Here is a 24,692-nt window from a genome sequence, read left to right as displayed (position 1 = left end):
GGAACGTGTACTTTGTTGCTATTCCCTAATGCACGAGGTTTTGCCTTTGGCAGTAGTTGCCACTCCACCTCTTAATTATTCCACCTGTCCCTTTCAATCACCTAAACTCCTTTAATCAAACACAAAAATGTCGGCTAAAGCATCTGACGTGGTACTCTTGGTCCCACCATTTTTTTGGTCTGTGTGTGCTAGGACCCACTATGTTGATGCTGACGTTAAATTTTCATATCACATCACATCACATGCAAGTAGAATAATTTGAAGAAAAATGTTATGCAAATAGTGAGTGGTGGAGCAGTTAACTATCCCTTTTTTGTTCCATCAACTTGTCATGTGACCATATTGTAACAAAAGTTACGATCTTAATATTAATCTAATTTTAACTAGCCTCTTTATATGCACTTATCCCGGAGGCTTTTTATTTATTTATTTTAAGTTTAATGTAAATTTTTAGTTTGAATTTATCTATAAGTTATATAGAAAAGTGATTTTTAAGAAACTAAAATATAGGATTTGAAATTGACTAAACTACTGGGTTTATTGTGTGCAAGTTTTTAGGAAAAAAAAAAATATTAAACATGTGTGAAATATATTTAAATAGAGAGAGTGTGCTAATTTAACTAAATTATAACAGTACAAAAAAGTGTGTATAATTTATACAATTTTGTTTTAAAATAACCAACATTAATTAATGTATAATTGTGTAAATTTATAAGTTTGCTACACTAAATGTGTAAATTTACTAATATAATTTAGTTTGCATTTAATTGTTTATTCTTTTTTCATGTATCTCGACAGTGAAGGAAAATAGTGAATAATGATTATTGTGCGTAAAGAACGAGAAATAATGTTTCTAAAAAAAGTAATAATTAAAAAAATCAAGAAAAAAATTGACATCTTAATGAAATACGACGTAAAATATATAATTTGATTTGGGTTGTGTTGTATTTGAAAAGTGAGTATGTAAAATAGAAAAATGTATGTTTTTATACTAAAATAGACATGAATTTTTGCACAAGTTGATACAAATTCTCTAACTTTGGTTACAATTATCCTATGTGACAAATTGTGATAGGTTATTTGTCATTTTCACATAAACTTACAATTTTTTCTCTACTATTTATGGTTCTCCATTTGAAAAAATTATGGCAAAAAATTGTAGCTTAGTTTGTAGTAGCAAAATTATTGATATAAATAAAGAAGGAAGAAGCAAGAATCATGTTGAGAATACTATAAATTTTACTAACTCATACTTTCTAACAAATGAATCTGTGAAATAGGATTGAGATTTTTTTTGGCAAACTATAAAGAGTTGCACAATATAGTTAAAAAAACATTTGTTTTTTTACTTTTATTAATTTCTCAAAAAAAAAAGGGTCAAGTGCACAAGAATTTTTTTTTGAAATAGTTATAAATAATATGCTGGTACTCCTGTATCTTTCAGAATTCTTCCACAGTACAGATTAAGACATTAATTAATTTTTAATATTTGAGCCTCAAAACTTTATAAGTTAATACTAAACCCAATCTTCGCCGACTGACCCATCAATTTCCAAAGGTTAAGATATAAAATTTGGTATTAGTATAATATTTTTTCAAAAAGGCAATCATGCCCCGGACTTGAAACCGACTCTAAAAAATCGTATTTAATAAACAGCTTTCCGGTCCGCTTTGGTCATTTTTTCGTTTTTCCAACAAACCCACAGGCGCTTCTTTTTATTCACCGCTACCATATTTGCCCCAAACCAATTTTTCTGTGGGAGATATTCTCTCTCTCTCTCTCTAAAAATCTTTCTCTCTCTTCCTCACGCGCACATATACCTTATCACCATCATTTCTTCAAGATTTGAGCCCCGTTTTTAGGGTTTCCGATTGAGATTTGATCCGAACTTTCCGGGAAAATTTATTTATTTTTTTTCTCAGAGATTTGCTATGGCTAACGACAAGATCCACGGTCAAGATCGCGGGAACCAATACGACGGCGAGGAATACGAAGATTCGTCGTCGTCGTCGTCGATGTCGATGGAGGACTCGGTTTCGTCGTCCGGTGTTGGATCCGGAGCGAGTTCGAGCGGTTCGCGGGAGAACAACGAGTCGAGGAGGGAGATTGGGCTGACGGAGCGTTTGACGGATATTCTCGTGGACCAAGGGGACGGAGATCTGTTGCTTCAGCGGAGCGATCGAGAGGACCGCGTTCTTCAATGGCTACAGGCTCTGGATTTGCAAGTGATGGGAGCTTGTCGCGCCGATGAGAGGTTGAAGCCGTTGTTGAAGATGGACGCTTCGAATGGCGTTGCCGAAGATCGCCTGCTGGCTCATTTGAGTCAGGTATGTTGCTAATTCTAAGAGTTTTTTTTTTTTTTTTTTTTGATAAAAATTGGGAAATTTCGATTTGGTATCATTCACTGGTTCTGTGGTTAGAAGATTTGTTTTTGGCGTGATTCTATGTAGGAAATTGGTGTGGTGGCCACTGAGGCTTTGCACGGTTTCACGAATTTGGCGTGAGTGAAAATTGAGAAATAAATTGATTGAGCTTAGGGTTTAATTGTTGATTTTGTAGTTCTAGCCATAGGAACTTGTATTTAACGCGATTCTTATTTTAGGTATTTCTGCTATTGACACTTGAACTAATGGTTGCTTTTAATTTTGTGTTTTTGATGAAAACAACAGCATTTTGAGCCAGCAGAGGTTGGTATGTTAGCAAGGTGCTTCTGTATCCCTCTTGTTTCGATTCGCGTTGGAAAGATCAACAAGCAAGGGACTCTCATGTGCCCAAACGCTATAAGGTAATTTCACTTACATTGATATCAGTGAGTCTATATATGTTTTGTATGCTTTTGATATGGATTGAAGTGAAATTAGTTGGATATCGTTGTGTCTTTTGCTGTTATCCTCATTTTAATGCAAAAAAATTGATTGGATTTACTGATTTAGTATTTAGCATTCAATGAAAATGAACGATTTGTCGTATCTCGAGTGTTCATCATTTCATGCAGTAATTTGGTTGAAGTGAAATTACTTTGTCAATTATTATTTTTAGCATGATCCCTCAAGTGGGCATGCTGTGCTGGTGATTCTTTCTCAGTAGGGGCATTTATTTGTGGTTTAAGAGTTAGGATTTCGATTTTGCTTTCATCATCCATGGTGTAGACATTCGCCAGTCACTCACTTTGTACTCCACAACAATTTTCTGCTTGTTAAATTTACAAACGTAGTGGTTTATATTTCTCTTATTATTATCTCATTTTAATTTATTCTTCTCATCAAATAAGATAGGAGGGGACTGGGTTTGTTTCCTTTCCCCTATGGTTGGTTATATGCAATGGTGATGCTTCTTGTAACTCCTCTAGTATGAAAATACATACATGGATGATTTGTTAAACCTTTTTGCAGCTATTTAATGGTAATTGATTGCATTATGCAATACAATTAGGCTTTGGTTATTCCATGCAGGCAGCTGGTTTAAAATATACCTGATTTTAGTAATATTATGATGTTTTGCAGTGTATGGAACATGTTAATATACCTGTAAGTTTGTGTATGTGTGATATAATTTCAGTGATCATAATTAATATATTTTCTGTTTTTAGCCCTTCTGAGTGCTTCGGTTTTCAGCAGATACTTGCACAACTACTTCTAGATGTCCAGGTTTATTATTAACTTGGCAAAATGAATTGTCGTTTTGTTTCCAAGCTTTTTTGATAGTCTTTTTACTTTTCCATTTTTGTATAGTGTATTCGGTAGTGCTAAGTTTATTTATTTTTCATGTCCTTGTTTCCGTGGTTTATCCCTTAACTCAAGGGGACAAATAGTATATTTAATTATTTTCCTGATGAACATGTCTAGGTTGCATGTTTACAATGCATAGAAATGCCCATTCATTTTAGCCATGTAATTGCTGCATGTCCAAGATTCTATTTATTTTTATGATAGACTGCTGCATGTTGATATGACATTGCATAGCTGTGGTTGCATTTTGACAGGGGGCAACACTGGAAGTTAGTGTATTGATTATACTGGTTATGCTGATTATAAAATAACAATTCGATGCAAAGCCTTACTCCCAATTACTCATTATGTATGTTAATTATGTCATAGATTGTAGTCACCTTAAAATTTTCTTATATATTCTTTGGTGTCTTGTTTAGAAGTATATATGTATTTTTGGTTTGGGGGTGAGGGGAATAGAGGTTTTATGTTGGGTGTTGGAACTCTTCCTCTAGTATCAAGTTTCATACGAATACAATATTTATGGGAAGTAGGCGTATTGATGGTTGTTGATGATTAGTAGAAATTGCAGGAATCTATGTTTTGGCTTATTGATGGTGACAATTTTCATTCTTCCAAATAAATATATCTTTTGACTTGTAGGTAAAGTGGGCGTATTCTATAATGATCTCTGAATTAAGAGGAAGTAAAGGTAGTTTCATGCTCCTATATTATATAGCTTGCTGCTGCTTTCTGGATCAATAGGCTTGGCAATTTAATTGGAATAGAATTTTTGGGTGTGAAAGGCCTCTTCTTAGATACTTGTGAATCTAAGTTAATGTCACTGTCTGTATGTCGCTATCATGGAATTTATTGATTTAAAAACGGTTTACTTCATGCATTATACATTTTAACATCTAGCTTTTTCCTTCATTGAAAAAGATCTTCTGTAGTGAATTTTAGCACTTGGTTTAAGGACCATAAGTAACTAATAAATTTGTCTTATTTGAATTCTTTGTGCCTATGATTTCTTTAGTATGAGTAGTGTATTTGTTTCTGCTGAAATATGATTATTAATATGTTTGGTAATTAATGCATCATTGAAGCTGGTCAATGAGGAGCTATATTTTTGAACTTAGGCTTGGTTCCTCTTGCATTTTGTTTAACAACCCCCCCCCCCCCCAAAAAAAAAAAAGAAGGTTGTCTTTGTGCTTGACAGCTCAAGGAGCACTCTTTTCACTCAATTGACCTTGTTTGGGATTGATGCTGCCATCATCTAAACTGGAGAGCATGTATGGATTTATTTAGTGGTGTTATTTTCACAGCCAAAAAAGATTGGGCCAAATATGCTTTAGGGTCTCATTACAAGTGATTTAGAGATTATATTTAGCACTAATTAGTATGCAGACGGTACCGTAAATCTGCAATTATCTGACAAAGCATTAATAGACAAAATTTGGTTAAAAAGTTATTTGTTTGTTATTTGTAATTCATGAGATTTATATAAGAACTGAAGTATAAGTGACATTAACTTTTGATTGGACCTTTTTCTTTTTATTATACAAGTAGATTTTATAGGCTCTTTATATGTTTTCTAGATCATTTGTCGTATTTTTGTGTTTATTTACTTTGTTGGATGTTGTTTTGCTTTGTTTTCACTATTCAATGCTCTTAATATCATTCTCTTCTCTGCATTGTTGCAGGGGAAATCTGAATCTTACAGTTTTGCCAACATCTGATCTGCGCCTCTCATTCATTGGGGATGATGGTCAGACGGAGAGGTTGTTTACTGGAAGTAGTAATTCCCAATGTGCTGCTGTGGCAGTGGATGAAATCCCAGCAGATAATTCTGGCCGTTCCTTTGTTATAAAAGTCCCAGGAGGCAGAGTTTTTTACTTTTGGTTCTCAGAGAAGTCAAAGCTCTTGGGAATTGATTTGCTTGCAAAGGTATGAATGACTGATAATTCACATCTATCCACATATGCCAGTATGTCTTTGATAATTTGATTGGGCCTTCACCCACTTGAGGTTGTCCAGAATTGTGCTCTTGTTGCCAAGAGTATGAAAAATGCTAAGTCCTAACATTTTTTCTTATTCAGCCAAGTTTAAGAATGATTTTTACTTGTTGCTAGCTCTGTCAAAGTCATCGTTAATGTTTTTATCCTTTTTCCATTCTTACAGATGAAGGATTTACTCAAAAGGAAACCTTCTATTGCTGAATTTACGGGAATCAGTGAGTCACGCCTTAGCTGCTTTGCAACTCATCTTCGTGCTTATCTTGTGAGTTCAACAGTGGGTAGATCACGAGCGAGTTCTTCAGGCTCATCAATTCCTCCTTTGGATACCACTACCGAACTGTCTGATATATCTCAGATTGGACAATTCTCATCAACGTCATCTAAATCTTTGCGTTCCCGGCACACTGGCAGTCAAGCAGTAAAAACAAATACCTTTTATCAGGGTAGCCTGAGCCCAAGATCAAGTTCCTTTAAAGATGGCCTGCCCAAATGCTTGTCTTCTTTAAGGAGTGCTGCCAGGGAAAAATTGCGCCGGAGAGGGGATAGCCATCTTTCAGCAGTTGACAATCTGACCAATACTTCAACAATAACAGTTGATACATCCTCTTCAAATAATTCCGAAAATGAGAAGCTACTGGAAACCACCAGGGGGTTGTCATTCTCCCCATCCAGTTTTCTAGAATCACTAGGGAGCTTGGGTGTTCCACCAGCTCTAAGCCCCACATCTCAAGTCTCTTACATAGGTTCACCCCTTTTCACCCCCTATTATTGTTGGTGCCCTCCTCGCGGATCAACTCTGCAATGCTCAGCAGCAACTCAACAACTTCCTACCTCATCCAATGAATTGCCATCCTTTCCCCCACTTTCTTGTTTATTACCTGCTTCTATGCCGTCCAGCTTGTTGACTTCCACACCGCCTTTCAATCTAGGTGAAGCTCCCTTGAATTTCCCAGCTTTGCTGCCAGACCCATTATTCCGGTTTCCAATACAAACTTCTCAGCAGATCCCAACCTTCACGCCTTTGATGTGTGACCCAATTGTTCACATTCCAGTTATTGATGTTTGCTCTTCAGGTCAAGGCTACCTTGTTAGTGCCGGTCCCGCGATTTCAACTTCCATCACTCCATTGCACCCAAAACTTGTGAACCCATTGATGTCTGAAACTGACTCCATGGTGGAAAAGGGTGCAAGAGAGACTCTGCGTTTGCTCATCAGTGGATCAACCCAGACTAACCCACCGATGATGGATGTATTGCCTGCTGTTCTAACAAATGCAGATCAAAGTCGAGGTATACTCGTTACTGGGAGCCGGGGTCTCTACTGTGGAACGAGAGATGTTAATGTCATTGCAAACAGCTTTGCTGCCATGGGTTTGGTGTCACTCCCTGGAAGATCTGAAGGAGACAATCATGATAATAAAGAAACACAGCCAGTGGAATCTAGTGGTTCAGGTGGATGTTGTTTAGATGACGTGGGAACCGCGTCTTGTTCAGATTTGAGGGAAAAAGATTTCTAAAAATGCTTCTGACGGACAATGTTTTCTTCTTTTGTAGATCCTGTTTTTGCTTCCTCCGATGTAGATATGTGGCCGTAGCTTTTGCCTTATGAGCTGTAATTAGTGGAAAATCCACAATTTGTTCTCTTTTGTGTTCCAAGCGAACTAGTTTTTGATTAGAATGTCAATAATTTGGATTATTTTTTTGTTGTATCATCCTGTTCTCATGTTGTATGATTTGTCGATCTTTGCACTCGTTTCTGAGTTCTCTTTACAATCAGGTTCAGTGTAGGAGAGCGGGAGTTATTATAGGCCATGAGTGATGATGTTATTGTTGGGGAAATAAGCAACAATTTGACCTTCCTCTTCCCCGTTATTACTGGTCATCTAAGATAATGAAATGTGTCACCAATTGAAGACCTAAATAAGAGTGGAAGAAATCAATCATGTCTGATGAATTAGGTCAGGTGCATGCGCCTTCATTCCCATGTAACAGGTTTAGATTTTTGCATCCAACGTATGGAGCACTGTTTAGACAGCGGAGTATCTGAGTTTGCTAATATTTTGAGGGTTTAGACAGCGGAGAATCTGATTGTTTTCAGCGCTGCCCTGTTAAAACCTATGAAGCATGAGTGCGTTTCTAGATTCAGGTGTGGAACTCTGTAATTTTTGAAAAAGTAGAGTGCGGGTGCAGCGATTAAAAAATTATTAAAAATATTTTTATTTATATTTGTTATATATTTTTACTATTAAAATATTCTTAAAAAACATATTACTATACCTTGATTCACAAAACAAAGAAAGAAAAAGGCAAGAAACACAAAAGAAGCAACAAATATTCAGAATAAAATTGAGGAATGATAGATTTAGGATGTTTGGGTCTCATTAAAAGCTGATTTCGGCTGTTCTGACATGATTCAAGGTCAATTTCGGCCTGTTTCGACCGTTTCGGTCTCCGGTTGATATGGCTTGATTCTGGCCAAATCGTCCCTGTTTGGCTCAAATTGAGCCGAGTCAACGTGAATTTGTGTAAAAAAAAAAAAAAAAAAAGTTAAGACACGGCACCGATGCGCGGGCAGCCGCGACGGACGCTGCACCTCGCCTCGGACTCTGGTGCAGCACCCTCTCAATCGCGTTTGTGCTTCATAGGTTAAAACTCTCTCTCTCTCTCTCTCTCTCTCTCTCTCTCCTTTGGCTGATGTTTTTAGAAGTTCTGTGTCTTATTGCCAAACAGTCGAACCAACATGCTTTGGTCTTTGTATAAACATTCCAAATTTCCAATAATAAACACTCAATTTTACAACATGGTGGATGAAGACTTGAAGCCGAATGTAGGCTCACAACTTTGGTTGACCCATCATCATGTAAAATTGGGTGTATAAATAGTATCCGTAAATAAAAGATCTTGTTAACGAGTACTGACAAGGTTGAACAAATTAACAAGTTTTTTCTTATTATTATATGAACAAACACCGTTACTATTTTTGCCCAATTTTAGTGTCACTTTCTCAAATAGTAACTCTCTTCACCCTCTCCCTCTTTTTTTTATTGTTTTGGTTGGTTGTTGTCATTTCGTTGGTCGCCAAATCTCCAAGCGATTACCTAACCAGGTCATAGTACGGTCACATCACGTCACACAAAAATGATATCATAGTGACATCATAGTGCCATGACTCTAAAAAATGGCATTATATAATGGGTCCGATTAATATGTCAATACTTTGTAAACATTTTGTAAATAGTTTTTAGAAAATTGAAAAAATTGTTAATATTTTTTCAATTTAATTTTTTTTTTTTTAAAATGATTAATTATTGTATGTCCTTAGGACATATATCAACAAAATCCTTATATAATCCCCTGCTAGGTACGATTTGGGTAATTATATAATTATCTTGAGGACCATAAATGTATATTTCTTACATGATTGTAGGTTTTATTAATTAAATTCATAGTGAGACTCATAATTTATTTGAGAGAAGAAATACGCATTTATGGTACTTTTAGAGTATTCAATAATTTTCCTGTAATTATTTTCAATATTTTATTTTTATATGTATGTGCTATGAAATGAATTATTTTTCTTATCATAAAATAACAAATACTAATTTAATATTTTGTGAATTTATTTAAAATTTTTTTATAATCTAATCTCAAGTAAAAAAAAAAAAAAATCATTCTATCTAATCAACTTACATAATATATTTCATTGCTTTTGAGTGGAGTTGTGGTGTACCTTTGTGTTAGAACCCCTTTCCCTCTCCCTTGTGTGTGTGTGTTTATTTCTAAAAAAAAAAAAAAACACTTACATAATATATTTTAAAATATAATTTATACATTAATTATTACCATAAATTTGTGAGAAAGTAAACAATTTTAATATTTAGGTTTACTATATAAGAAAAATAATAAATTAAACAAATAGTTTGTGAATCAGCTCGATCTTGTCAAACATAAATAAATTTTAAACGTGTAGAACCTTTTTTTTGGGAGAAGATAAACATATAGAACTTGATGATAAGCTCAAACTCAATTTATGTTTGAAAAAAATTAAATGAACCAATCCTAAATTTTTTTATATTCATCTTGGATAAAGTAATGCTAGAATCACAATTTTTGTTACAACTTATCCACTTGATGAATTGTGAGTAGTAGAGTCATGAATTCATATGGACCCACCATTGTTTATTGTTTAACTTGTAGAAAAAATTGTGACAAAAAAAAAAGTTGTGTACCTAACATTTTTTATTATTTATTGTCCAACTTACGGTCACTTCATTCCTGAAAATAGGATTTCACTTTATCTACTGAAACTATAAAATTTTCAAAGTGGCTTGTAAAAAGATTTCGGAAAGGTAATTTGAGCCATCAAATAGAAGGGGGAAATGACAATGACCTTGATGATTGATCACATAAGGGTTATTTACATGGCTTCGTCCTTTGCCGACAAGGCTAGGAGGGAGAGAGAGAGAGAGAGAGATGTTTGGTATGTTTGTTTTTTTGGTAAGAGCTGACTGGTGGTAGTTATAAAGGTGAGATTCTGAATTTCGTAGCAAATCTTTGTATAGGTAATAGGTTTAAATTATATATTTTTTAAAAATGCCATAACTTCGTATTAGATTGTCCATTTAAAAAGGATTTTTATAATATAACTCTTCTAATTCACTTTGTTTGTTGTAGAAATTTGTGATAATTAAAGGAAGGAAATAGAAGAAAGTAAAAATAGAAAATAGACAACATGAAAGAGAGTTTGTGGTTCAAATATCTCATGAGAATGAATGAATGATATTGCTTTGACAGATATAAGAGGATTGGGGGTTGAAATAATAAACATTTATTGCATTAAAAATCATTCTGGAATGTGAAGTGATATCTGATTTTAATGAATTAGAGGAAAGTCAATATTAAGGTTGGAAAGTTAAGAACCTTGTAACTCAATTGCTCTGTATCTCATAATATTTTTAATATAGATATCCCAGGTTCAAATTCTCACCATCCTATTGTAACTATCCAACCATTAAAAAGAAACAAGGCTGAAAAGCCAGCTAGAATATGCAAGTGATGTTCATGCAATCGTATGCAATAAGCAATTTTCTTAAAAACTTGACCCCATGTTGTAGATTTTTCGAAGATTATGAGGTGCCAAGACGAAGCATAACGACAACTTAGATGGTTCAATCAATATTGGAGCCACTCGAGAAAAACATTTCCCAGGACATAAATAATCTCCAAATGGATTGATTGTCATGGGCATTTAAAGAATCAAGCACTGTTATTGAATAGAAGAAGATGCCCAACAACCAGCTTTTAACATCAAATGTAGATTGGACCTTTAAAGGACATGTACATTGTACATTCATGTGATGTACCAAATGTACATTTTTGCTCCCTCTAAAGTCTTCTTCTTCATCACCATGCTTGAATCGCTTTAAATAATTTGATTCTTTTATGCATGCATTTACTGTATTCGTTCAGGAACATTGATTTTAGTATTTGGCCCCATTTTGCAGAATTTTTTTAATGAACATAAAATACCAACACGAGAGATTGCGACAACATATGTAAATAATGGTTCAATCAATGGGGCCATATGTTCTGAACATAAAATTCCAATTCGATGCCACGAATGTACCCATTTGGATTGGATTGTCATGTGCATAAATATAAAGGACTACAGTATCCATAGTGGAACCGTAGACTGGTCTTGACCAGCTATGACAAGCCATCATGCGACACCCATTTGGATTGGATTGTCACGAATGTACCCATTTGGATTGGATTGTCATGTGCATAAATATAAAGGACTATTAATGAAAGAAGCAGCCAGCTCTCATATGGGTTAACTTAAAAGCATTTCAAAAGGTTTAGGGTTTCATTTTGGAAGATTGATTGGAGTGTCAATACTATAACTAATATATAACTAATAGATCAATATATATAAAAAAGTAGAGACCTCATGTGGAAAAACATGAGGTTCTGTCAAGTGGCATATTTTATGTAAAGAGAATTGAAATATTCTTAAGTGCCACATCATAGATAAGAATAAATTAAATATTGAATTTTTATTTCATTTGGTTTGATGTTTCAAGACTTTTCTAATTAAAAAATAAATATTCTTTGTAACCGTTGGTTTAATGTTTCAAGACTTTTCATCATTCACACATAGAGACCTCATGTGGTGTACACTATATAAAGAGAATTGAAATATTCTCAAATGCCACGTCATAAATAATAACAAATTAAATATTGACTTTTTGTTTTATTTGGTTCGATATTTTAGGACTTTTCTAATTAAAAAATAAATATTCTTTGTATCCTTTGAACTATAAAAGCAGAGACCTCATGTGAGAAAGTATAAGGTTCTGCTAAGTGCTATATTCTAGCAAAGAGAATTGAAATATTCTCAAGTGCCACATCATAAATAAGAACAAATTAAATATTAACTTTTTGTTTCATTTGGTTTGATGTTTTAAGACTTTTCTAATTAAAAAATAAATATTTTTTATATTATTTGGTTCAATGTTTCAAGACTTTTCATCTTTCACACATACACACAAAACTCTTTACATTTTAATTTACAATTTTCGCCTCTTGTACTTCTTCCCCTTTATATATACCCACCCATAGCCCTTCATGCCATCCCATGTCAAATACACACAGACAAAAAACGATATTATTTACCTTTAATCTTTCGACGACACCTACCTAACTCTAACATTGCTATTTCATCTAATCCTAACTTGTATAAGTTGGCTACAACTAAAGAAGGGGAATTGCCTTTTATATTAAGTGACAAAGGTAATTACGATTTTGATATTAAGGTCGGACGTTGTAGATTTGTGTGTTTTGTAAATGATATAATTGAATGTGAGTGTTTGAGATGTATATTTTATTTTAGAATTAAAGAAAAAGAGAAAGACACATTCTATATCAATGAACTCATTACTAATAAAGTTTTATAAGAATTATGTTATAATATAGATACAAAATTATCCAAAACTATTTTACATAAAACATTACAATATTATCTGTGCATCGCATGAGTAATTTACTAGTTTAGTATTAATGGCTTAAGATTGTTGAGTGAAGCTACAAAGAAGTACATCTAGACTTTTTTTCCCCATGACATGTTAGGTATCAAATGAATTATCATCAAGGACCTTACAAATAGGGATTGAGATCCAACAGAACACCTACCTATCGAGGGTATGAGATTAACTTTTAACCTCAGCCTTCGATAGTTATTGCACCGGATTTGAATCCTATAAGTAAAAGCTACTATTTGATATGGTAGAAACAATACTTGAAAGAATTGAACTCTCTCCCACCATCGCAATTTTGACTTTTACCGTGTCACGCCATAATTGCTCGTGTTGTGTTCCACTATAAGTGCACCTCTTCTTCATTTGCACTCAAGACTTAAAATAGTATCATATACATGTAATAGGTTGAGTTTTGAAGACTTGAAATAGGATTGCACATATGAAATAGTTTGAGTTTAAAGCAAGTAGGCAAAACTTAGGTATAGTTTTTTAAGGTGTTGTATCTTAAATTTTACAATTAAATTTAATTATATAGTTGCATACTTGCATTGAATAATGTAGTGCAAAATGTGCTCTTTCTCTAAGAACAAATTAAATTCAACTATATAGCTCATTGGCCAATAAAGCCTCGTAGTTGAATTTAATTTGGGGAATTTAAAGTACTTGAGTGAGTTAGGTATTCCATAATTTTAAATAGCTCATTTAATGAAATGTGAGGCAATAAAAAAATTGATTTTTTTTTTTTTTGATAGAGGGTGAGAAAAAAAGTGTACTTATAAATAATTATATATTAAAAAAAAAAAAAAACCTAGCTAAAAAGATGGATTAGACAAAATTTAGTTTACTTTTTTGCTTAAAAAGATGAGCTAGACAAAACGAGCAACTATGGAATTTTACCTAAATTTTGTCCAAACAAACGTCAATGCCCTTCCAAGTTGCCTCATGTCACATTCCAACAAGAGATAATGATATGCTTTGTATATTGCTTCTTTCTCTCTCTCTCTCTCTCAATGGCATTTTTTTTTTCTTCATATGTATGAAGTTTGATTAGAAAAATTTTTGCTTGCAGGAATTAAAATGTCCAGAGTTCTTCTGAGAGTAAATAATTTGTAGAGAATACTATCTCTCTCTCTCTTTTTTTTTTTTTTTTTTTTTGAGATACCAAATCTCTTCATTATTGATGATAGAGGAGAGCTTGTAAAAAGGGCTATGGCCTTTCCGAGAGAGAGAGAAGGGTTGGTGGCCTGGAACTAGGGTATATTAATAAAGTTGTCTTATTTGATGCTAGATTGCCCAACATTTGGTCTTATATGGCATCAAATAAATTCAAATGAGGAACATCTCTATGAATACTAATAAAAATTCAACCCTGTGGACAAAATTAACTGTAACGCAGCAACCAGGATTCAACAGAATAGCATCTTCATGTGAATGACAATAACATATGTAAGGCAATAAGGTTTATAGGTTGACAAAGGGAGTAAAAATTATATGTTGCTTTTGGTCATCATGTGGAAAGCTAGAATACAAATTTCTCTCACCAGCTACTATACACGTGAGATTTATATGTTTTGACTCTTTTGAGAAAAGCTTTGTATGAGACAGTCTCATAAGATAATTTTTCCTCACGCTCACATATTTATTGCCAAAAACATTGATTTTCAATGTATAAAATTATTAATTCTCTCAAAAACTTAAATTGTTAGAAAATTGTGAATTTAATCAATTAATCAATATTTTAACATAAAAACCAAATTTACAAACATTAACTTCAATGAAAAAAAAAAAATTTGTGATTAGAATAGAACAGAATACCCAAAGAATAAATCTATCACATCAAAGGGTGACTTTCTTTGTCAATGATCCATCTTACCTTTAAGCATTCTTTTTTTTTAGAAAATTACCCTTAAGCATTCTTGGTGTCACTAATAAAGTTTCCTATATATATATATATATATATATATAAAGAATGTGAATTATTCTCTTGAAAACCACTTCCATCCAATGGCTAAGAAGCTCAGGAAAAGGAAGAACTGATTCCACAGCTTGAAAACTGGGTGCTGCTTGTGGTCGGCCAATCGGGCTGTCTCTAGTGCAGAGAGTAGGGACAACGTTTGTGATTTTAAAACTTAGATTTGGAATTTTTCGAGATTTAGAGTAATCATTTGTAAGGTCATCTATATAATTTGAGTTAATATATACTACTAATCTAGATGAAATAGCCTCTCCCGAATATGAAAAAGCGAAGCTGCCTCATTTAGCAAAGGTGTATATTTGTCACTGCCTGAAATGAAACCATGACATTGAAATGAAAAACCAAGTTCCTTCCAATTTGTTGTTGAATAACCATCTTATGGAGCAAATCATCCCAAATTTCCAACTACTTTGTAATTGGACGAAATTTTGGAGATAAGATGGGATGCAACAAGGAATTCGACAAGAACTGAACAATGGTGGATTTTTGCTATATGACAAGGACTTCGCTGAGAAAGAGAAACTTAAATTTGACCCTGACCAAACTGAGGGTTGGCCAATGAGGCATTAATGGTTAAGTCATTAATCCAATAGAGTGAATGAAAAATGAGAATGTCATAATATCAGTGCAAGATATTCCTTACCTTGTTCAGTGGAATGAAGGGTATTTACAGAGAATTTGAGGAGATGTTTGTGGCAAGAAATCTCCCTAAAACTTGGTAGTAGACCTGCTAACTAGACATCCTTTTTAGTTAGCTGAGGGGGTGTGTGTGTCATGGCAATAGCCCTAATTAATATGCAGGTGGATGAAATTGATCAAGTATCAATAAATGTAATGGTCGATTATTGGGGTGCAATAAATGCTGATATGAATGGGTCAGTTGACACTTCTTTTAAGGATGATTATATTGGCTAATTGAATAGAAGAAAGGAATCCATAGTCCGATGGTCATGTCATCATGAGGTGGTTGATTGGTGCATTTCCCGCACTCGGTTGTTCAAGCTTGGCCATGGTCTTTGGTCTTTATCTTTGGTTAGTTGATCAGTCATTGTGCTTAGCCACTGTCCTTGGTCTTTGTTTGGCTAGTCATCTCTCTCTCTCTCAAGCTTCCATTTTTTTTTTTTTTCCTTTTCTTATAGGTCTGGCTCATGCAAAATTCCAAACTTAAATTGTTACAAATTACAATGCCAATGTTCCCCTCAATTTAAAAGGGTCAGATTTTAATTTTTATTCCAAACTTAATTTTTTGCTGTTATTATCAAGTTAGGGGCTTTAAGCTTTTGGTGACCCACTCCCAGTAAATATAGTAAAGTTACTTGAGCTTGGTTTATCATGGATGGTACTGCAAAAGGTGCTATTATATGTCAATTGTCATGATCCCGCATGATTCCTTCAGCCTTGATGTGATTCTTTCTTTTTGTCCTGGAGCTTTCGGCGATTTAGCACTCTTCAAAGAAAAAAGTTGCTACATTTTTTACTATTTTTTCTCATATGAATAATTGCACCTAGCAAATTAACTTGTACTGTAGATGTTTTAATTGCCAATTATTTCAGAAATATTACATGTTTAGTGGTCTTGTTCTTTGTGGAAGTGCCACCAGCCCTTCTTCCCAAAAGAATTAAAATGTTGGTCAACAAAAATGAAGCAAGCATAGCATTTTTCTTACCTATGAAACCTTGATTCCAAAATTCCAATTGTAACAAATTTTATATGCTTTTATTGTAGGTATGGGGAAGGGGGTGTTGTTTCTATACACAACAAGCAAACTCAGTAAAACTTAACAGTAAATGGATGGTCTGCTAAGAGTCTTATAATTAAGTAACATTGTTCAATTCTCTTCCTAAAATTTTAGTTTTAAATTAATTCAATTCATTCAATTCGTAAAAACATTTGTTGCTAAATGAGATACTTTAATTTGAATTTCATTTACATTAAAGGAAATAAAAGAAAAAAGGAAAAGCTTATTTGCCTTAGAATGATAAATAACAATCATTTCTCTTAACATAATGACTGTCTTCAATTTGAACTCCCATAGTATCTTTCCATAAAAATATAAAATAATTTTTGTTTAAATTTCTTCCATTATTTAGGGCTTATTTGAAAACCGTTTATTTTATTAAAATTAAATTTTTTTTACTAAAGCATAAAATAAAAAAATAAAAAAAACTTTTGAAACAATAAATTTCATTTAATAGTGCAACGAAACCCACTTTAAAAACAAATATAAATTAACTTTTTCTCAAATTTCAAAAGAATCCTTATCCTAAGGAAAACAAGCTTATATTATTTGTGAATGTCCAAAACGACAAGCTAAGTTAAGCGTATGCACTAACAGTCAAAACAGGTTTCCCAGAAAATTTTAGTTGCTGTGACATGACAGTCGACAGGACTAAACACTGAGGAATCTGGAACTACTAATCTTCAGCCATTATTTTGTCGTGTCTTTTCTACAACTCGTTGGTTACGCCGCAACAAACGTAAGAGAAAGTTTATAGAAAAATAAAATAAAATCACAACAGCCATCAACATGATAGATTGTTAACGGGTGACAAAAATAATATTAATAATAATAATGTTAACGATGAATTTAGAGAGAAATCAGCAAAGATTTATCAATTTAATTGTTGTAAAAAATATTTTAAAATTGTGTCGGTAAATAGTAGACTATAGCATTGCTCCAAATATAAACAAAAGAAAATGAGTATTAAGTGTGTATTTGGATACAGTTTATTTTATTGAAAACTAAAAATAATAAATTTTTTATTTATTTATTTATTACTGTTTAAACTGTTTAGCACTATTTATTAGCCTAAATACATTGTTTATGATCAATAAACAGTGCATAACACACTGATTTAAAAAAAAGAAGCCAAAAAAGTGACTTTACTCCAAATGCAGACGCAAACATTCCTATCCAAACAGAGTTTTAATGAGTGTTTGATAACAGATTAAAAGTTAGTTTTTTTTTCTTAAATTATTTATTGTTTGAAGGTCCAACTTTACCTTTTGCATTAACTTTATTTTAAATATTATAACATTCTACTTTAAAAAAAAAAAAAAAAAAAAAACTAGTTTTTAACTTTTTAATTTACATTATGCAAATAAATTACTAAAAATAAGCAAATTTCAAACATACATACCCAACAATGATTAATGTATTAGAAAATCAAATAGAATTTGGACAAGAAAGCATTATGGGATAAGATATTGGAAATGAAATAGAATAGGATTGATGGAAGTTAAAATGTCTTATCTCCTTTATAAGCAAAGATCTTAGTTAATTTATGACTACTTTGAGGGACCATAGTGTAGTCATAATGGAGGACCACCTAGTCATTTGTGCGTGTTCTTGGTCCCCAAGAAAAAGGTCTCACAGTATTTCTGTTCATATATTAGCCATAGCCTATCCATTCATATCCCTAGACTCTATAATAAACTGTACCTTTGCCGACCTCATTATGCTTTAGGACACTAACTGTGCTTTCGTCTAACATCCTCGTAGGGTCCAAAGATTCTTAAAATGTTTACATTTCCAGACCATGGGAAATTTGTTTGTTTCTAAACAGATACTGCCAAGTATTATTAAGGTTATTGCTGTGACTGTGATGAATAGTTATTAGGTACTGTTAATGGGTGTATTTATAACAATTTATAAAAAATAGAAAAAATTGTTAAAGTATTATTATTTTTTTTCTTTCTCGATAAATATTTTTTTTACTAACAAATATCTTTAGGCTATCCGTTAACATTTTCTATGGTTATTTTTCATCTTTGAAATTCATTGCACTTTTTAAAGTTGTGATGAATTGTTATTTTCATCTTTTAAAATTTTATTTTTGTTAATTTTACCATTTAGGTTCATATTTGTTAAGTTGATCATTCTGTCCCTTTCTATGTAAAGTTACTGTCAAACTCCTTTCCAACAACATAATTTTGAATTTCTTTTCATTTTCAATACTGAAAACATACTTACATTCTTTAAATAAAAATATTAAATACAAGAAATTTCAATTTTAAAACTCACAATTCTCTCTCTCTCTGTACAAAGATGTATCTTGGCTTATATCTCAAGCTCATCTCTTCAATAGTGGACTTTGAGTTGGGCTTTGCTCTAAAATAATTTTACCGTTTTGGGTTTTTACTCCGTGAACAAATCCATGTCTTCGAGAGAGTTGTTAATGTGTTGTTTTTCTTATGCTTTTTCATTCATGGTGAATGTTGTGGTTGAATTGGTTAACTAATTACTCAAACCTTTTTTTTAGAAGAAATTACTGAGACTTAGTACTCATTTGGATTGAGTTTCTAGTCCCCAGTGTTTGGCGTTTTGACTTTTTTTTTTTTTTTTGAAAAGTTAGTTTTCACGTGATTATGTATTGTTCAGTAACTTTTTTTAGAAGAAACTTCTTAGACTTAGTACCCATTTGGATTGCGTTTCTGGTCCCCAGTGTTTGGCGTTTTGGTCTTTTTTTATTTTTATTTTTGAGAAGTCAATTTTCACATGATTATGCACTGTTCAGTGGGTCCTGTGACTGTTCATGGGACCTACAAACCTCTTTTTTCAACAAAATTTTCGTTAAAAATGGGTCCTACAGTACTATCCATATATTTAAAAATTATTTTGATACAATAATTTCAGTTTTTAGCAAAATAAACGGTATTCAAACAAACTTTTAATTATGAACCACTGATTAAAATTTGTGGTAAACCATATTAAGGGTCTAGACAGCATGTTATTATTAATTTATTAAACAAATTAGTTGGTACTTGGTAGGATTATGAGTATTATAAATCTCAGCAGTGGGTGGGTTCAATTACCAAAAACCATAATTTGCACTCAAATTGAGCAAAAATAGAGTAAAAAACCTTCACTGAATTTGTCCTTTAAATATATATATATATATATATATAATCTTTAAGGGTCCGGTTAATTTAAGTTTTCTATTTTTGGAAACATTTTCTCGGAAATTGAAAAAGCTGTCATTACTTTTTCAATTCTCGAGAAATTTTTTTCCAAAAATGTAAATTAATGTGTACCCTAAGGGCACACATTAGTAAAATCCAATCTTTAAACATGCTAAAAGAATTCTCATCAGTCATCACTAGGGGTGACTCACGTACTAAATTAAATATGCATTCTTTCTTTGTCCGCTAAAGGCCATTCTAGTATTCTACCTATAATCTTTAAATAAAAGAACTCCATCCAACGTGGGTTTTGATTGTAGTTGAAATATGTCCAATAAGTTGATGTTCTTTGACATACATAAAATGATATTTTTATCTTAACCAAAATTGAGTCTCTGTCTATGTAGATAAATAAACATTATCTTTGCAGTGACATATATATATATATATAAGTCGAGGGCTAAGATTCTGAGATTTTTCGAGCTTAGTTACTCAAAATTTCACGTTCCTTTTTTAGTACTTCTTACATAGTTTAATAATTTTGTTAACTAAGGAAGGTTAAACTTCAAAGTTCAACCCTTGTACCCAGGAGCCTGGAGGATCAATTTTTCAAAATATAGAAGCAGATACTAGTAAGCGTAAAAGGATAAATCATACGTATCAATAACGTAAGGGAAACCTAAAATTTAACATCAAGTACAGCTTAATATTTTAATTTTTAATTTTAATTTTTAATGAAAGGATATGAACGAGACCCTATTGCAGGAGAAAGTATCTTTTACATCAAAACTATGCAACATGCATGCCTCTCATGACATGAGGTTTCGTATACAATTTGGTCCTCTAATTATTAGACAAACTTCAATTTGGTCCCTCAACTATTAATTGTATTAATTTAGTCTCTAAAATTTTAAAATCAAATCAATGTTAGTTAAAATTTACTTGATTTTGAAAATTTTACACTTTTCACACTAACCTTTTAACATATGCTTCATTTTCACGCATGTTATTTTTGGTTAAAATGTACTTGAAGATGGGATTTAAGGATGAAATTGACTTGAATTTGAAAGTGGAAAATTAAATTGACGCATTCAATAGTCTATATATATATATAAAACCGAAGCTTTTGAAGCTTCCACAATTTTCCACATCATCACTATTTCTTTTTTTTTAATTCTTTTTATTTTATTTATTTAAGTTAGATTTTTTTTAAAGAGAATTAGCCCCGACTATTCTATATCTCTCCCGACTCCACTCCCAACGCAGAAGAACTCTGTCTCTCTTTAAATCTCTAACCTTCCCCCAAATCCTTAACCTCACGCATGAAATCCTAACGCTATCACACAGAAAGAGACCTAATGCAGAAGCACTCCATCTCTCACTCTAAATCTCTAACCTCTATGGGCTATGGCATTCCTACTAAAACGTTTTCAAATATATTGATTGGATTGGCTCAATATATTCTGAGAATGGTCAGGAGCGAGACGTAACACCGAAATCCGATCCAGCATAAGCCAAGGAGGAGCAGAATGGGCGATGATTGCTGTGAACCTTTGCCACAGTCCGTTGGTGCAAAGAAGGGGCTGGGGCTGGGGCTGGGGCTCAGGCTATCTCTCTCGAAGCCGAGGAGGAGCCAAAGTGAAAGTGATGATTTCTCTGAACCATTGTCACAGTCTCAAGGTAAGTTTAATTTATTAGCAAATTTGTAATTAAGCATATTCAGATCAGGGTTGGGTTTTTTTGTTTCTTGTATCTCTGTTTTGTTTTTTCTTTGCCACAGTCCGTTGGTGCGAAGAAGGGGCTGGGGCTGGGGCTGGGGCTGAGGTTGCCTTTCTCGAAGTGGAGGAGGAGCCAAAGTGAAAGCGATGATTTCTCTAAACCATTGTCACAGTCCCAAGATAAGTTTAATTAATTAGCAAATTTGTAATTAAGCATATTCAGATCAGGGTTAGGTTTTTTGTTTTTTTTTTTTTTTTATCTCTGTTTTGTTTTTTGTTTCTTTTATCTCTGTTTTGTTTTCTCTGTTTTGCTTTGTTGTGTTGGGTTTTTATGGATGAGCTACTCTTCGATGTTCCTGGCTCTGGAGAAATGCTTAATTGCCCATTGTTGCTTATTCAGGTAATGAATGCTTGAAATTCCATACATTTTAACAATAACAGTTAAACCGAAGTGATTTGATCTGTTATTCATTGTTTTGTGTAGATGCCAAAGTTTTATTCGAGTAAACATACAATACCATAGACTGTAACATATAAATGAGTTATGTGGTTCAATTAAAAGGTTTAAAAGGTTTAAAATTGTTTGATTTAGACTTAAGTTTAAGTCATCTATAATCAAGTAAAACAACTTCTGTTTTAACATATTCTAACAATATATGTAAATGTTGGTTTGAATTGATTGGCTTAAATCATGCAATTCTGTTCTTGACAGATTGCTTACATGGAAGATAGCTAAAGTTAAAGATCATTCTCATTGATGTTCACTTTCATTATGTGTTGTTTCTCTTACACGTACACAAGCTGTTTGATAAAATTCCTATGTGATTTTTTTTTTTTTTTTTGTTGTTCTAGAAGTCATAATACATGGAGAGTGGTAAGGAGGAAGATAAGTAGGGAACGTGACGCTGTGTTGTTGATTTAATAACCAAACTTACCTGTTTATGTGGTAACAAAAATACAAAGGTACCTACAAAAACCTCATTCCATGTTTTCAATTTTTAGGCACAAAGGAGCTTTGAGCCATATTGTAAATAGAAGGTGAAATATATCCTTTTAATTTGGAGTATGTACATGAAATATTTTAACTTCATAACCAAACTTACCTGTTCATGTGGTATAAAAAATACATAGGTACCTACAAAAACCTCATTCCATGTTTTCAATTTTTAGGCACAAAGGAGCTTTGAGCCATATTGTAAATAGAAGGTGAAACATATCCTTTTATTTAACTTCATAACCAAACTTACCTGTTTATGTGGTATCAAAAATACATAGGTACCTACAAAAATCTCATTCCATGTTTTCAATTTTTATGCACAATGGAGCTTTAAAGTTATCTTTTAATTTATTTAAAATATTGATTGAGTAGTTCTTTAAATTTGTGTTTCATACATTTAATGGATAATTGAGAATGTTAAAGATTTGATTCTTCATTTTAATTTAAACTTAAGTTTAATTTCTATTTTTCATTATGTAATTTAATGTTTCATATCAACAATTAATGAGGAAGAGAAAAAGAATAGTTTACATTCATATACAATAGCTTTCCCGTGCATCGCACGGGTTAGCGACTAGTTAACTTAAAAGATCAAATTGTTATTCCACTCGTTAGAGCATTCCCAATGACTTATGCGTAAGCCTTAAAAATGCATAATAGATTATACTGTTAATCCAAATGCACCAAAAAAAAAAAAAAAAAAAAAAGCCCCTTGCATTGGCAATTTGGCATTGTCATTTTGCATCCAAAATTTAAAACTTGTTATAGTTTTACTATTCTTCAAAGATACATACTACAGTAGCCATTTTACAAACATATATTGAGTATTTTATTCATTGAATGTGTGGCATTGGGTGGATGGGGTTCAGCTGCTGTTGCTGTCTTGGTGGTAAGTGTAAAAAAAAATTTTAACATGGCACAAGGTAAAAAATATATAATTTTAATGTGATGTATTGTAAAATAAAGAATTAGATGTTGTGTGTAGTAAAGAATGATTATGTAAAATAAATAATTTTTTTTTTCTTTTTGGTGATGCAAAATATATTTTTCCCCCTAAAGTGGATAGGAGTATTCTTACTTTAGATTCTAGAAGATTAGTGAATTCCAGTTAATTTTAACTGGTAAAATCTCTGATGATTGAATAAGGATCTGAGGTTCAATCTCCGTCTATACTGAAAAACTGATTAGTGTCTTGATTTGATGATAAAAAATTATCATCAGGAGCGAACGTCATAAATTGGAACTCTTTTAATTTTTTTTTCTCTAGAAGACCAAAGCTTTCTAAAAAATTAAAAAAAGAAAAAGAAAAAGTAGGGCTTAGTTGTGAACTGTCAAATAATAAAATTGCAACTTGCAATTATTGTAACTTCAATTACAAATTTGAGATGACCTCTCACTATCTCTCTAAATTATAATAAACCGTTAGGTTCTGCTAGTGGACCGGATCAACTAACTACAGTAACTAAAAGGGCAATAGTCTAATCAAACTTTATTTCTATTTTTATTTTTTATTTTATTTTATTTTTATGTGCATTATGATGCATAAAGTGGAGTTCACTAGTTTCTCAAAAAAAAAAAAAAAAAGTGGAGTTCACTAATATGAAAACTCATGCACATTTGACAAAAAAAGTTATATGATGCTTTGCTGGGATGCTTCAACGAAATATAGATATATTCGCCACTTGAATTATAAAAATGCCAATTTGTTCATGGTTTGGGATCCACATTAATTCAATTCTTTTTTAGGACAAAATTTATAAATATTCCCAATCTGATTAACATCTAATCTAAGCCCAAACACACCGTCAAAACAATGACATCGTGGGCCATAATCAACATATCTCTTTAAAAAAAACATATCTCTTTAGATCTTTCTCCCCCACAAATATAATAATAATAATAATAATAATAATAATAATCACTTTCTGGTATAGATTGTATAATGTGTTTTTAAACACTTGATCAATTGGCAGATTGGGCACAACTCTATGTACGACATTCCTTTCGGTGTGCCTACGCTACATTGAAAAATAATATTTTTAAAAAATAAATAAAAATTATGCCCTACACAACCTTCCCTTTGGCCTTTTCCTTTCCTCTTCAAGGTCGCATCCTTATAAAAAAGAAGATAAATAACTAGAAAATTAGGATTAACAGGTAATCTACTAGGTATAATACAAATAGAGTCTTGGCATCATTCTAATAAATTTAGTGAAATAATTTTACAACCATTAAGTTGTTACGCTATGATTGTTATACAATATAAGTAGTGTTAATACTGTTCTTTATGTAATAGTGATGTTGTACCAATCATAATTGACCGAGTACTCAAGGGAT

The 24,692-nt window shown here is 32.4% G+C and overlaps 1 protein-coding gene and 1 long non-coding RNA gene across 4 annotated transcripts; both read left to right on the top strand.

Moving 5' to 3' along the window:
- The first annotated feature begins 1,711 nt into the window (after positions 1-1,711).
- On the top strand, positions 1,712-7,437 carry LOC115958597. Of its 2 annotated transcripts, XM_031077024.1 has the most exons (5): positions 2,236-2,328; positions 2,452-2,501; positions 2,671-2,786; positions 5,412-5,655; positions 5,890-7,437. In XM_031077024.1, the coding sequence occupies exons 3-5, from the start codon at positions 2,695-2,697 to the stop codon at positions 7,240-7,242; spliced, it is 1,689 nt and encodes a 562-aa protein (XP_030932884.1). In that variant the 5' UTR covers positions 2,236-2,328; positions 2,452-2,501; positions 2,671-2,694; the 3' UTR covers positions 7,243-7,437. The 2 variants fall into 2 exon arrangements, with proteins under 2 accessions (XP_030932883.1, XP_030932884.1); XM_031077023.1 differs by lacking the exon at positions 2,452-2,501 and having other exon boundaries at positions 1,712-2,328.
- Positions 7,438-20,864: 13,427 nt separating this feature from the next.
- Positions 20,865-22,759, top strand: LOC115958021. Of its 2 annotated transcripts, XR_004084434.1 has the most exons (4): positions 20,865-21,320; positions 21,421-21,758; positions 22,211-22,396; positions 22,565-22,756. It is a non-coding gene; the product is annotated as an uncharacterized LOC115958021 (long non-coding RNA). The 2 variants fall into 2 exon arrangements; XR_004084433.1 differs by having other exon boundaries at positions 22,211-22,759.
- Positions 22,760-24,692: the final 1,933 nt, after the last annotated feature.

Source organism: Quercus lobata, chromosome 8, assembly GCF_001633185.2.
Source record: "Quercus lobata isolate SW786 chromosome 8, ValleyOak3.0 Primary Assembly, whole genome shotgun sequence".
Classification (NCBI taxonomy): Eukaryota; Viridiplantae; Streptophyta; class Magnoliopsida; order Fagales; family Fagaceae; genus Quercus; species Quercus lobata.
Note: the sequence above shows the minus strand (reverse complement) of the source record. Positions and strands in the feature narration are given on the sequence as shown.

Bases quoted from the DNA above. Each gene is read 5' to 3' on its own strand.
- LOC115958597 (XM_031077023.1), top strand. From the start codon at position 1,933: ATGGCTAACGACAAGATCCACGGTCAAGATCGCGGGAACCAATACGAC. The intron at 2,329-2,670 runs GTATGTTGCTAA...TGAAAACAACAG, and splicing joins TGCTGGCTCATTTGAGTCAG to CATTTTGAGCCAGCAGAGGT. The intron at 5,656-5,889 runs GTATGAATGACT...CCATTCTTACAG, and splicing joins GAATTGATTTGCTTGCAAAG to ATGAAGGATTTACTCAAAAG.